Source organism: Pteropus alecto, unplaced genomic scaffold (assembly GCF_000325575.1).
Source record: "Pteropus alecto unplaced genomic scaffold, ASM32557v1 scaffold76, whole genome shotgun sequence".
NCBI classification, from domain to species: domain Eukaryota; kingdom Metazoa; phylum Chordata; class Mammalia; order Chiroptera; family Pteropodidae; genus Pteropus; species Pteropus alecto.
This window is the reverse complement of record NW_006443138.1, coordinates 14617539-14631569: the sequence shown is the minus strand read 5'-3', so window position 1 is coordinate 14631569 and position 14031 is coordinate 14617539. Positions and strand designations below refer to the sequence as shown.

Below are 14031 nucleotides of genomic sequence, written 5' to 3'. Positions count from 1 at the left end.
GGGGTTATTTTCAAGACATGTTAAGTTTTTTTGCTTTTTAAATATACAAGCAGTTGAATATGTGAGTAGAGAGAGGTACAGGTTGGAGATATAAATTTGGGACATCTCAATTTATAGATGAAAAGTGATTGCTTATGGGTAGAGTTTCTTTTAGGAGTGATGGGTGTTCTAAAACTGATGTACTTGTAGCACAACTCTACAAATTTGCTAAAAACCACTGAATTGTATACTTTAAATGGTATGTAAATTATATCTTGATAAAGCAGTGTGTGTGTGTGTGTATGTGTGTGTGTGTGTGTGTATGTGTGTGTATTTGTATTTCAGCAATTCTTCTTCTGGGTATATAGCCCAAAAATGAAGGTTTCAAAGAAGTATTTGTACACTCACATTTATAATGACTTTATTCACAATAAGCAAAAGATGAAGGCCAACCAGGTGTTCATCAGTAGATGAATGGATAAACAAAATGTGATATATACATTGAATGGAATTATATTCGGTGTTAAGGAAATTCTGCATGCTGCAGCATGAATGAACCTTGATGACATTATAATAAATGAAATAAGCCAGTCACAAAAAGACGAATATTGTATGATTCCACTTATCTGAGATACCTCAGGTAATCAAATTCAGAGAGAGAAATGGAATGATGATTATCAGGAGCTGGGAGAAGGTGGGAATGGGGATTTGTTGTTTAATGGATATAGCATTTCAGTTTTGCAAGATGAAAAGAGTTCTGGAGATTAATTACATCAGCAATGTAATTGTACTTAACACTACTGAACTATGTACTTAAAAATGGCTATTAAGGTAGTAAATTTTATGTTATGTGTATTATAATTAAAATTTTTAAAATACATAAATAAATTGCTGTGTGTGATTTCTACTATATTTCATTATGGCAGTGATTAAATGGGTTTTATCAGAAGAGAACTGTTTTACTAAGGTTAAAAGTTAAAGGAAAGGTATGGATATTGATTTAGAGGGTAGGCTCCTGATGAAATGTGTTTCATCAGGAGATAGAAGCTAAGCCTATCCCTTGAAAAGAGATTTTTATTTCTGGGGATTAGGAAAATTCATAATGATTACTCGGTTGTTTAAAAAAATCTTTTTTAGGCACTAAAACTAAGAAAATATTTAAATGCCTAAATAAAATTGAGACATCATAACAAGTGGTTGAAGATACGTAGAGCCCAGGAGAAACAGGACACACATTAGAAAAGTAGTCATAAACTGAAGCTTGGATAAGTACACAGAAGAACTTTTAACAGCTATGTTCTAGGCACATATTTTGGAGTAAGGAATCTTCAAGACTTGAGGAAACTAGAAGAATAAATACAAAGCATCACAACCTAGAGAGAATACTTTATCTGCCCATCTTGCCCTGATGAGTGCTCAGATATATAGCCAAATTTCCTCTAAAACAGCAGTTAAATCTTTTTATACTGTCTAATTTTAGTTAGCAATTATGAACTAAAAAGGCCTGGAGGTGTTCTGAAAACCTCTTGTCTTTGATTTCTTTGTATATAAAGGAAACTGTTAGCACGATTGGTTTTAATTGTAAAGATTCATTCAGTATTGATTAATGTGCCAGCAAATGTGCTAGGTATTGAAGAAAAAAAAGAACAATCTTTGTTCTTAAGGATTTTACAATGTAGTTGAAGTGGCAAATATAAATAGAGCTTCACACTGCAGTGTGCTATGTGCTAAATATATGTGCTAAAATATAGATAGGAACAGAATGTTGTAGGAGAACAGAAAAGGCTATGACTAACTACTTGCCATACTCAGGAAAGGTTTCAGAGTGATGACATTTGAGAAGGAGTTTGCTTGGCAGAGAAGGGAGGTGGTGGACAGAAAAGACATGTCAGGCAGGGCTATCAACATGTGCAGAGGAGAGGAATTGGAGACATAGCATATGCGGAGAATTCATTAGAATTGTAATGGAGATAGAAAATCAGGAGTTAATTAGTAGGAGTTGGAAGTGAGGCCTGAGAAGATTAGGCTGGAGCCAGATGGTGAAGGACATCTATTTTGTAGGCATTAGACAGATGTAAGAAAGATCACAGCAGAAAATTAACCTTATTAGATTTGGTTTTTAGTACTAAAGCTGATGGCAGTTTAGAGGATGAATTAAAAAGGGCGGGGGGGGGGGGGCATGTTGACATGTCTTCCTTGAAGAAGGCTCTTAAATGTTAGTCCAGGTGAAAGACGATAAGAGCCAAAAAGATGACATTTAAGATGGAAAAGCAGGGCTGTTTTAAGAAAATATTAAGGTAAAATTTAAACAGTTTGGTGAAGAATTGAATGTGGACATGAACAGATTTAGGAAGTATGTGCATTTGTTTTGGGATATATTGATTTTGTGGTCGCTAAAGGATATCTAGATGACAGTGGTCAGTGCACTATTGGAACTTAGAAGGTATCAGGATGGAAAATGTAAATCTGGAAGAATACTACATGAGGAAGAATTGTGGGAAATAGTAAATGAGATGACCCTGGAGCTGAAAAGTGAAGAGATAATACTAATAGTAGCTAACTCTTACTAAAAAGCTGGTTATATACAAGGCGTTGAGAAAAGAAAGGGCTTAATGTGCATGATCTCATTTCATTCTCACAACAATTCTAAGAGGTTAGTACTACTATTATCCCCATTTTACAGATGAGAAATTTTGATTCTGTGATTTGCCCAAGGTCATACAGGTAGGAAGTGGTGCTGTAGTTCATTCCCAAATAGTGTGACAGATACTTGGGTCCCACACTCTTCATCACTGTACCAGACTGCATTTTATTATGTAATGGAAATACATGAATTTATATAGCATAAATTTATTCCAGAGAAACTAAAAGATAGGGACATCCCTCATAGACTTTAATAATTATAAAAAGAGCAAGCACCCTAAATATATCTTTAATAGTGATAAGATTTCTCAAATTGTTTATCCTGGTATGAAAGTTATTTAATATTTTTAAAAATCTTTAATCATTCTTTTAGCTACTTCTTATTCTAATATATCTGATGAATAACAAGTTATGTTTAGGTAAATTGCTTTTGAAAGCAGTAATGATTGAACGGTAGCTAAAACTATTTTGGGTTTATATTTTAATGCCATTTTCTTTATTTTGCTTGGGACATAAGTCAATTTTTATATCTCTTAGCTGACCGAATTCCAGCTTAATTTTATTTTTTCTTACCTAAGAAATTTGTCTCCATTTCAGTCTAATATTTACTGTTTTCAATAGTAGTGACAGATGTAAAATAGTCTAATTCCTTTATTATATCATACCCAATTTAGTCTCAATATTTATTGTTTTATTGTTTAAAAACCTTGTGATTATAGTAGGTAAATTAAAGACTAGTGAAATGCATTTTAAGATTTTCTGTGTATGAGATCATAAAGCAAGAAAAGAGAAACAGAATCAGGCTTTTAGATCTGATAATGATAATTAACACCTTGGTGCTTGCTCCTGACCTAAACACTTCACACACATCAATTAATTTAATCCTCATAACAACCCTATAGGATAGATGGTTTCATTACTCCTATCTTACAAATAAAGAAACTGAATATTATCATAGATTAAGTGTGCCTAAGATAATAAAATAATAAGTGGCAGATAGGGATTGAAACCCAGCAGTCTAGTTTCAGTATCTATGTTCTTAACCTATTATACTAATATTCGAGGAAGTTATGGCTTTTTCAAGGTCACTAGCTAGTTAAAGCTCTGGGATTAGAAAGCAAGTATTGTAATATATACTATAATGTGATGGGTTTTGTTTTTGGTTTTAATTTTTAATGAATTAAGCAGGATCTGCAACTCTATAATCAGTAATATTTTTTTAAAAATTTTAAGAATTGAGAGAAGAGCCTTTCTTTTCTAACTGGATTTTCTAAGCATAAGAAATTTCCCTGAAACTTGAGTTGTTTTTATGTAATTCATAGAACGGCATGATTTAGAAGTAAAAGAAGGTAATTGCTTTGTAATTAGATAAAGATAGCATGAAATTAGATAAATCTAGAAGAAGTATATATGTATATGTTTTAAATTTTAAGTCCAGAGTAAATTTAGAATAGTAAAAGTCAAATGTTTAAGATGATAAAGGCAAAAATGGGGTAAAAATAATAAAGAGGATCATGTTTTAAAAGACAAAGTGAAAGAATAAAGCATAAGAAAATTAAATCAGTCAGAAAAGTCAATTAGTAGAAAAGTTTTTCTTAACGTATTATACAACTTTATAATTTTTTCTTAATAAAATTAGAAGGCATCTTAAATAAGATGGGCTGGTTATCTTTTGGTAGGAAATTTTTAATATATAAAATTACTTTATTATGGAAATGGTAATACTTTTTAAATAAAGATTATAGTAGGTTTTGTTCATTACACATATATAGTGTACATATTTGATTTTATAAAGTTTTTGGGAAATCTTTACTGCAAGTTTCTTTCAGATGTGGTAATGAGATATTATTACAATCTCTAATTTAAAGATGACTTTATCTATACTTGTATAATCTTGAAATTATTTTTTTTTTCAATTATGCTCTACTCTTTAAAAGTTGAGCTTCAGTTGAACAGTTTAGTTGTGTCTTGAATAATGATAATTTGCTAAGCAGGCAAGATAAGGGTACAGTCCAGGAAGAGGATAATAGCTTGCACAACGGCACACAAGCATGATGTATTTGGGGACCTGTGCAGGGATCTAGATGATTAGAACACTGGGTGATAATAGACGAGAAAGACTAGAGATTAATAAAGCATTGAGACCAAGTTATAAGAGGCTTTGTCTGCTACACTAAAGAACCTGAGCTTTGTCTTATAGGAGGTGAGCAACTTATGTAGAAAAGTGAGACATTCATATTTTGATTGGTGTGAGGAATGAATCAGAAGGGACTGAGGCTGAATGAGGCCAATAGTAGTAGTCAAATTGTGAGACTAAGTCATGAACTAAGATGGTAATAGGGGCCATCAAGAAGACGGTCTAGGCATGGCAACTCAAAATCTGGTAATTAAAGGAAGGGATTAAGTATGTCTTCCAGGTTGCTGGGTAAATAGTGGTACCTAGTATTGTATATACAGGACAAGAAGCAAGCAAATTGGGGAAAATTTAATTAAGATTTTAGCATTGATTTGAGGTGCCTATGGCATATTTTTTTATTATATTAAATTATTTCTGTAGTCTTAACCTCGAATATCCAACTTGACTACTTGATATCTCCAATTACATGTCTATTAGGGCATCTCAAACTACACATTTTTGATATTGAAAATTTCATTTTTCAGAATGCTCAGACTAAAAACCTTTGATTCATCTTCGACTTCTTTTTCTCCTATATCCAAACCAACAGCAAATTCTCTTGATGTGCCTTGAAGAATCCAGAATCTAATCTCTTTCCTAACTTCACTGCTACTATCCTGGTTTTAGAACCATCAACTCCTGCCTGGATTATTGCAATAGCCTTCATATTAATACTTCAGTTTCTGTTCTTGACTTTTTAGTTTAAGTGATTCTCCTAAATTAAGTCAAATCATGTTATCCTGCTCATTGTAAATACCCTGGCCTTCTAAACAAAAGAACATTGAAAACAGGCTTCTACTCAGAGCCTACTAGTACTTCCCTCTGCCTGGAATGTTCTCCGAGATAATAGTATGACTGTCACTCACTTTATTTCTTGCTGTAAATGTCACCTTATCAAGGAACTGTTCTTTACCAACCCATATGAGATAACACCTCTTTCTTATTACTCTCTGTCCTTTTACCCTGCTTTATTTTTCTTCACAGTTGTATCATCTTCTGCCATATAATTTCATTTCTATAGCCATAGCATTTTATAAAGTCCCTGACATATAGTAGGTACTCAGTGCATATTGAATGAATGGATGGATAGATGGATGAATGAATAAAAGAAAAAATCCTGAACAGATAGTTGGGTACATGAATATGAATTATAAGAGAGATCTTAACTGAGGAGATGTGTGTGTTCTTTGTGTGTGTATGATTGTTTTTTACTCATTCATTATTCATTTAGTAAACATTTACTGATCCCTTTTACTTTGTATCAGGTACTCTTCCACACAGTCAGGATACAAGATAAAAAAGCAGTATCTCTACATTAAATAAGCTCGTAGTCTTCTCAAGTAAGATTCGTAAATAAATGCATTGAGGTATATGCTGTTTATTAAATAGCTAGCAGGGGAAGTCATAGGACAGCGTGAGATCATGAATTTCAGGATTATCTTTTCTATTTTAATTTTTTCCTCAGGATGTTGATTTCTTTGAAGATAAGAACGAGAGTACTCTCTACTTTTTCCAATTCTCCCCACTCTTACTGTGTCAACCTAGCACAGTGCTTATTATTTAATAAGTTCTTTTAAATTAATGAACATTTATATAACTTACTAAAATTATAAAATTAATATTAATGGTGTGAACAATGTACTATGTTGGAAAAGGAAAGAGGGGTTGGTAGAGAAGTAATCTCTTTTTAGGTCTGGTAAATTTTAGAGGAAGACAGCACCTTCAAGCTGAAGTGTTTAATAAACATTTGTACCTAGTAGGCTAGAGTTCAGAAAACTGGTCAAAGCAGTAGGTAGATATGACTGATATTTTTTTTTAGATTGAGACGATAGACCTAGTGAACTATTCAAATTTTGAAAAACAAAAGAAATAATTAGAAAAGGTAAAAAGAGAGCCAAAATAATATTGTGGGGGCAAAAACTAAATAATCGGTAGAGAAGGCTAGTAAAATATTTACATTCTTCCCACATTTCTTCATTTAACCTATATGTATGAGCAACTCAGTTTTCAAAAATAAAATTACACTATTAATTTTCATTTAAACTTGAAATGTGTTGAATAATTTTATTTCCCATTATAGAAAGCATTTTCTATAAAGAAAAAGTAAAAACTATTTTAATTTTATCAGGGGTTGATATAGAAGCAGCTCGAAAGGAAGAAGAACGAATAATGCTAAGAGATGCAAGACAGTGGCTAAATAGTGGTCATATAAATGATGTCCGGCATGCAAAATCTGGAGGTACAGCACTTCATGTTGCAGCTGCTAAAGGCTATACAGAAGTTTTAAAGTAAGTATTGTTTTTCATAGTTGTTTTCCTACTTTGGTTTATTTCATTGTTCCTTTTCTTAAGATACCTGCAGACATTTTGAAACACCTTATAAAAATTATTTAATGTCCATTTACAGAAAAAGAGAAAATTACCTTGAATATTATTGCTTTGTGTCTAAAGCTCTTTCTTTCACTCTCACATTTCGATTATACCGCTATTATTTTCTTTAGTGTGTTTTCCAATAAGTTAAATTTAAGTGTCAGACAACCATTACATGTTACCTTCTTAGCTAATAAATTGTTACAGAGTCATTTTGAGGTTCCCAAATTTACTAACTCTGGTTGCTGAGACCAAGAGCAGAGTCATAATTCTGTTTATATATTCCGAGAGCTTGATTGTCAGAATTCTGAGAGCTTGGTTCCTACTGAATATTCACTTACATGTAATTTATCTAAAATACAGTTTCTTTTTACTACATGAGCACTGGGACTCAAGTACTATTAGCATAATAGTAAATATCAAGTCATAAGCAACTTAGACTGTATTGGGCTATATATTGATTATCAAATTTCCTTGGAAGAAAGCTTCTTTATGTCACAATAAATTTTTCTTTTGTTTTTTTACTTATGCAATGCAAAGGTATTGGCAGCTATGTGAAAAGAAATACTTCAGTGCATAACTTGTTATATGTATGTGAAAGGAAATAAGACTGGCCCTCAGCAAAATCTATTGCATCCTTTTGTTCCTCTTGAGCTTCTAGTATCCTGTTCTCATTCTCTCTCATCAATATAAAACAGTGAAGAAATTTAAGTGGGTCAGCTATTCCCAGATTTCCTCCTTTTTTCAACCACTACTCACTTCTATAACTTAAGCTTTCTCCTAGAGGTAGTACAGTTAACTTTTAATTAGTTTCCTTGTCCCCATCTGTTTCTCTCTAAAGTTCTTCAAACTTTCAAACTGCAATAGCAGGTCATGAAATGAACTTAGTCATCAACAGCATTTTTTTTTTTTTAAAGAAAGAATCAGAAATACCAAAGAGATTTACATATGGTAAAGGTAAATATTGTTACTTAAAACTCTTGTTTCTGCAAACATACACACACACATACATATATGTATATATAGTAGATTACAGTGTAAAATAGATCACTAGACTAAAGGAACGGGGTGAGCCATCAACAGCATTTTTTTAAAGAAAGAATAAAAAATATCAAATAGATTTACATATGGCAAAGGTAAATATTGTTTCTTAAAACTCTTGTTTCTACAAACATACACACACACACACACACACATATATGTATATATAGTGGATTACAGTGTAAAATAGATCACTAGACTGCTTCTAAATGGGCTTTGTAATTAGGTTATCCAGCCTCTTAAAATCTTTCATTAAGATTCTCAATGAAGGTCAGGATATATGTTAAACTCTTTAATTTAACATGTAAGACCATTTGTCATCTGACTATTGGCTCCTCTTTTAAACTAAGCTGCTACCATTGCTCCTCAGGCATGCATTATTCCAACTATATATATCTTCTTGAAGTTCTGTCATGATGTCTTAATTCTTACTCTTATTTCTATCTGTTGAGCTTCCAAGCCTGTGTCGTTGTAGCTTAGCCATGCTACTGTTTCTTGTTTCTATCTGGATACCTTCATTCACCATCTCTTCAACTTGGAAGCAAATTCCTTTCAATCCTCTGACTCAGTACAGGGTTCTAACGCTATGTAAAACAGTGCTGAACCTCATTCATAATAAGTTGCAGATAAAGCTAATAAATTACCATTTTTCATCTATCATATTGGCAAAGATCAAAATGTTTGGCACACTGTGTTGGCAGAAAAGATACTCTTACATTACTGGTGGAAGTATAAGTGACATTTGAGCAAATTTTGTCAAAGTAACAGTTATTCTTTGGGTTAGCAGTTCTACCTCTGGGAATCTTCTTTTACAGATATTCTCTCTCACATAGGAAGTAAAGTATGTGTTAGCAGCATTGTTTATAATAGGAATAGGAGAATGGTTGAATAAATTATGTATGAGACATCCTTTCACTTGAATACTCTAGAACAATTAAAACATATAGATAAGAGCACTAGAATGTATTATTAAGTGTGAAAAACATGGAGAGAAGTATACATCATTTGTGTTTATTTAAAAATTTTTAAATTATATTTGCTTTTTATGTGCATAAAATTTCTTTGTAAAGATCCAATCAAAATTAGTAGTATTGTTATCTATGGGGAGGGGAAACGGATTGGCTAAAGTTTGGTGGTGGAAGAGTCCCGCCCCCTGTACTGCCATTTATTCTTTTTTATTTTTGAACTTTGTGAATATATTACTTAGAAAAATAAAATATATATGAAATGAAAAATAAATAGAAGATATCATTTTTGATATCACATCAAATATGATCTTCTCACTTACCCCTTCCTCCCTAAACAGAATTAGCCCCTTTCAGTGATTTTGATGCTTTTCAGTTCTATACTTCCATTGCATCTCCATCACAGAATCTGTCCGTGAGGGTTGATTGTTGTTTTACTTGACTTTTGTCTTCCATTAGAAGCTCCTCGAATATAATAAGTATTGTCTTATACTTTTGTGTATACTTGTATGGCCTGACATGTACAGAGAACAGTATGTTTTTTGGGAAAAGGGAATATATCTACCTTCCTGGCTCTTTCCTCTCCACACAGACTCTGAAGCACTTATAATTTGATGTTCAGAATATTTAATAGTATTATAGTTCATATTTTCTAAAGGGGGATATATTTTTATTATCTTATATCCCAGTCTTATTTCTGTCTCTCACAAAGTTTTCGATAATATATTTTAGTGGACTTTTTTTTTTTTTTTTTTTTTTTTTTTTTTTTTTTTTTTTTTTTTTTTTTTTTTTTTTTTTTTTTTTTTTTTTTTTTTTTTTTTTTTTTTTTTTTTTTTTTTTTTTTTTTTTTTTTTAGCTTAAATCTCTGGGTTTATATGTGTTAGCCTGTTCTTTACAGGCTCTCAAATGTTGGTCTGCAGTCTACGGTCATTCCACCCTGAACAAGCCCAATCCCATCTGATCTCAGAAGCTAAGCAGGGTTGGGCCTGGTCACCTGGATGGGAGACCACCGAGGAAGACCAGGTGCTGTAGGCGTAAAAACTTAAGGGATTGTAAGCTGACAAGGTCCTTGCAATTTGAGAGGTCAATCAAGGGTTACCTTGCCTAAAAAAATAAAATAAAATAAATGTTGGTCTGCAGACAGGTGATAGGCAGTGATGAGAATCATATGAGGGACTTATTAAAAATATAGATGTACAGGGCCCATCTCCTGGTATGCTGCTTAATTCAATAGGACTGGGGTGGAGCTGGGGAATCATTTTTTTTTTTTTTTTAAACAAGTTCTTCAGATCGTTCTTTTACAGAGCCAGAATTGGAGACAGCTGCTTTAGATATTGTTAGGAAATAGGGAATCTGTTCTTAAAACATAAATAAATGAAGAGTTATATATTAGCTATCACTACCACCTCCTATAGGTAAAAAGAAGCCCTTCTCAAGCTCAACATCTTGGAAGTAAGGTGAAAGTCACCAGATTTCATGAGTTGTAAAAGTATTTAGTGTTTTGCCCGTGCGTGTGGGGGGTGTGTTTTGGACTTGCTATGCACATTTTATAGACATATTCTTTGTTCTCTGTGAGCTTAATTTCTAAATTAAATAAAGGTTGATGTCTGTATATAGTCAGAAGGGCATACTAATATAATTTTGTACAATTCTTTACTTTGTATTAAAACGTATTCCTATTATCTAGCTTTGTTGATGATTGAAATATCCGCTATCTACTGCTACTGAAAAGTAGACTTGACCCTTTGGAATGTTTGTTTTGCTTTGTTTTGTTCCTAACAGTCAGATTGTCATTTTCCTAAGAAAATTTCCCTTGGTTGATCATAAAGTTTCATGAAAGCATTCACAAACCAGTTCCTGAACTGTAAGAACAAAAACACTACAAAATAAGCTTGTTTAATCTCAGTATATTTTTAGAATACATTAAGCCTGAGAATGATATATCATATGGACACCTGAAGACATCCCTGCAATAAATCAGTCTAACATACAAATTGATCCAGTAGTTTTTGATCTCACATTGAAAAACTATATAGACTTTCCTCTGAAAATTTTAATTAACAAGTCATAGTAACAAGAATTAATCATGTCACACCAAACCATAAGACTTATAGTCATTAGGAATTAATTAAAGCTGAATGTATTATTATGGCAGTAAGTCAAAATCCCCTTTGCTAGGGTTTTCTGAGAATTATTTTCTTTTCCCTTTATTAATTCATTGAGGAGAGGGGATCTGAGCTATGAAAAGAGAAATATATTGCAAATTTTTGTTAACTCGCATGGTATAAAGCCATTGATTTTTTGCTCATTTCTAGATTTTAATGATTATCTAATTTATTATAATTTATTTTAGACTTTTAATACAGGCTGGCTATGATGTTAATATTAAAGATTACGATGGCTGGACACCGCTTCATGCTGCAGCTCACTGGGGTAAAGAAGAAGCATGTCGAATTTTAGTGGACAATCTGTGCGATATGGAGATGGTCAACAAAGTGGTAGGCCTTTTAAATGTATTTTAAATATCTTAACTTTTAGAAATTCAGTTTTTATCTCAAAAATATTAAAAGAATATAAATTGTATATTTTTATTAAGTTTTATTAACTATACAAAACTATTTTGTTAATTATTTATTGATTCTTATTATCAATTAATTGTTTAAATCTTTTTCAGCTACCTATGAAGCGGTTTTGTCCTTATTCTGCCAAGAAAGAAGTATTACTCTTTCAGTTATTACATTACCATAGTAGATTTGAGTGCTTCTAATTCTCTATAGCTGCTAGTCTTATCAGCTTGCTTATAGTAGCTTTTTAAGTGACATGAATAGTAGTGTCTTATATCAGGTGAGAATTTTAAAAACCATAAGGTTTTGTGCCAAATAAGATTTGAAATAGAACATCTAGTCGCCTAGTTTTGCAGTTGAGAAAAGTTTAGTGAGGTAAACGATATACTTTAATAAAATCCAATTAGAGGGAAGGAGGGAGCAAATGTCATATCAGTGCTTTTCACAAAATCATGAATATATTGAAGTTATCAGATTCCTTATTCAATTAGATTTTTCTCCTCTGCTCCCTTTCAAGTACTATCAGTGTCACCAACATTCTTACTAATTCCTTCCCATTCCACATTGATAGATAAGAATCATCTACCAGTAGGTGTAGAGCTTAAAACATGTTTTTTCTAGTGAGCTTAATTATCTTTAACTTCCATAGAATATCTTATATATGGCATTTCATAGGTTAATGTAGTAAATTACTTAGTAGATGTTTTTAAAATGATCTCATCTTTATTCAAACAGGGACATCTAATTCTGTGGTGTCCATTAAAATGAGTACTGGTGCTGGTTATGCTAATAACTGCAGTTTCTAATTGGGGATTTGCAAAGGAAAGAGATATACATATGCCCATGATTTTCTCATGGGTACATAGTTGGAGATTGAGGGTAATAGTGCATTCATGTCCTAGTTGCTTACATAAAGAGATAAAGAAGTCCTCTGAACTACTTTGCTCTTTCTTGAGTATTTCATATATGTATTTATAAATGTTTTTTAAGATATGTGAAGGCAAGAAATCATAGGAAGTTGTTAGAATCTTTAGGAGAATCAAGATAAAAAATGTTTGAGAATGATCCATTTGTTAGTATAGGTTTGCCCTTATATATGAGTATTCAATCTAAATTTTTTTATCAAAACTCTTGATAATTTGCTTTGTTGTTTTTTATCATAAGTTTTCTGTTCTGTAATCAGTATTAGAAGACAAATAAATGTTGATACTGTTTAATTTTCAGTGAAAAACCAGCTAATTTTAGCTTGACAGTTAATATTCCTCTCCTTCTGTGTAGAAATTCCCCCAGCAATTGGGATTTTTATGAAGAAATTAGTGAATGAATACCTGTACCTTCTGCAATCTGTTCTGCATTCCTTTCTCTCTCCCAAATAGAGCCCCCTACAGGCCACTTGTCCACTGACATGTACTGATAATGGTTCATTCAGTGTTAGTGGCCTCTAAATAAGGACCAGAAGATAGAAACTTTTTAATCGAAATGGTTTGCAAACAAGATTATATCACTTCCTACTTTAAACATGTTGTTTGCTAGTGAAACATGCAATATATAGTAGGTATGAGAAAAAATTATTTTATCTTGCTTCTGTTCTATAATTATCTAATTCCTATGCCATATAAATTCATTATGAAGCTCTAGAAGGAAAACTACATATAAAATCATTTTGCTTCACCTTTCGTTTCTATATTACTACAATAGTATTTCCTTGTGCCACCCTATATTTTAATACTTATCCTCTCATTTCATTACTTCGGTACATCTTTATATGATCTTAAAAGACTTGTCCCTCATAATTCCTTAGAATTTTAGTTTTCAACTTGTTTTAGAAGAATGCTATTTTTTTAACAACCCTGTGAAGTTGTTATATGAGTTTTGCAGATTGGGGAACATGATTAGAGAGGTAGAATAATTTACTTAAAGCCCTAATAATTGTTTCTTTTTATTCTGCTAAGTTCTTCTGCATCTTTTCTTAATTTTTGATTTCTCATATTTTATTTTTCCAGATACTCATAAGTTATAAAAATATGATTTTAAAATTTTTATCAAAATATGATTTTTCTTTTAAAATATCAAATATTCAAGATGTCTTTTAATAGCAAAGAGTTAAATATAGGATTCTAAAGGCCCTGGTGGCATAAATATACCCCAATACAAGCTTTTTTTTTTTTTGAGTACTATATTCTATAGTGATTGAAGATATTTTTATTAGACTTAATTTTATAATTTTGCCTTTGTGAGTTAGGCTATCTCTGTTTTCACTGACTACATTTTAAAATAACATGTCATACTTCATG

The 14031-nt window shown here is 31.9% G+C and overlaps 1 protein-coding gene and 1 pseudogene across 6 annotated transcripts in view; both read left to right on the top strand.

Annotated features, from left to right (window-relative positions):
* Positions 1–14031, top strand: part of PPP1R12A (protein phosphatase 1 regulatory subunit 12A) — a 131443-nt gene that overhangs the window by 67587 nt on the left and 49825 nt on the right. For all 6 annotated transcript variants that reach the window (XM_025040957.1, XM_025040956.1, XM_025040958.1 and 3 more), the window contains exons 4-5: positions 6927–7086; positions 11527–11671. In XM_025040957.1, the coding sequence (XP_024896725.1) occupies positions 6927–7086; positions 11527–11671 (305 nt within the window). The remainder of the gene's footprint in view (positions 1–6926; positions 7087–11526; positions 11672–14031) is intronic.
* Positions 10093–10208, top strand: LOC112472430 (annotated as a pseudogene).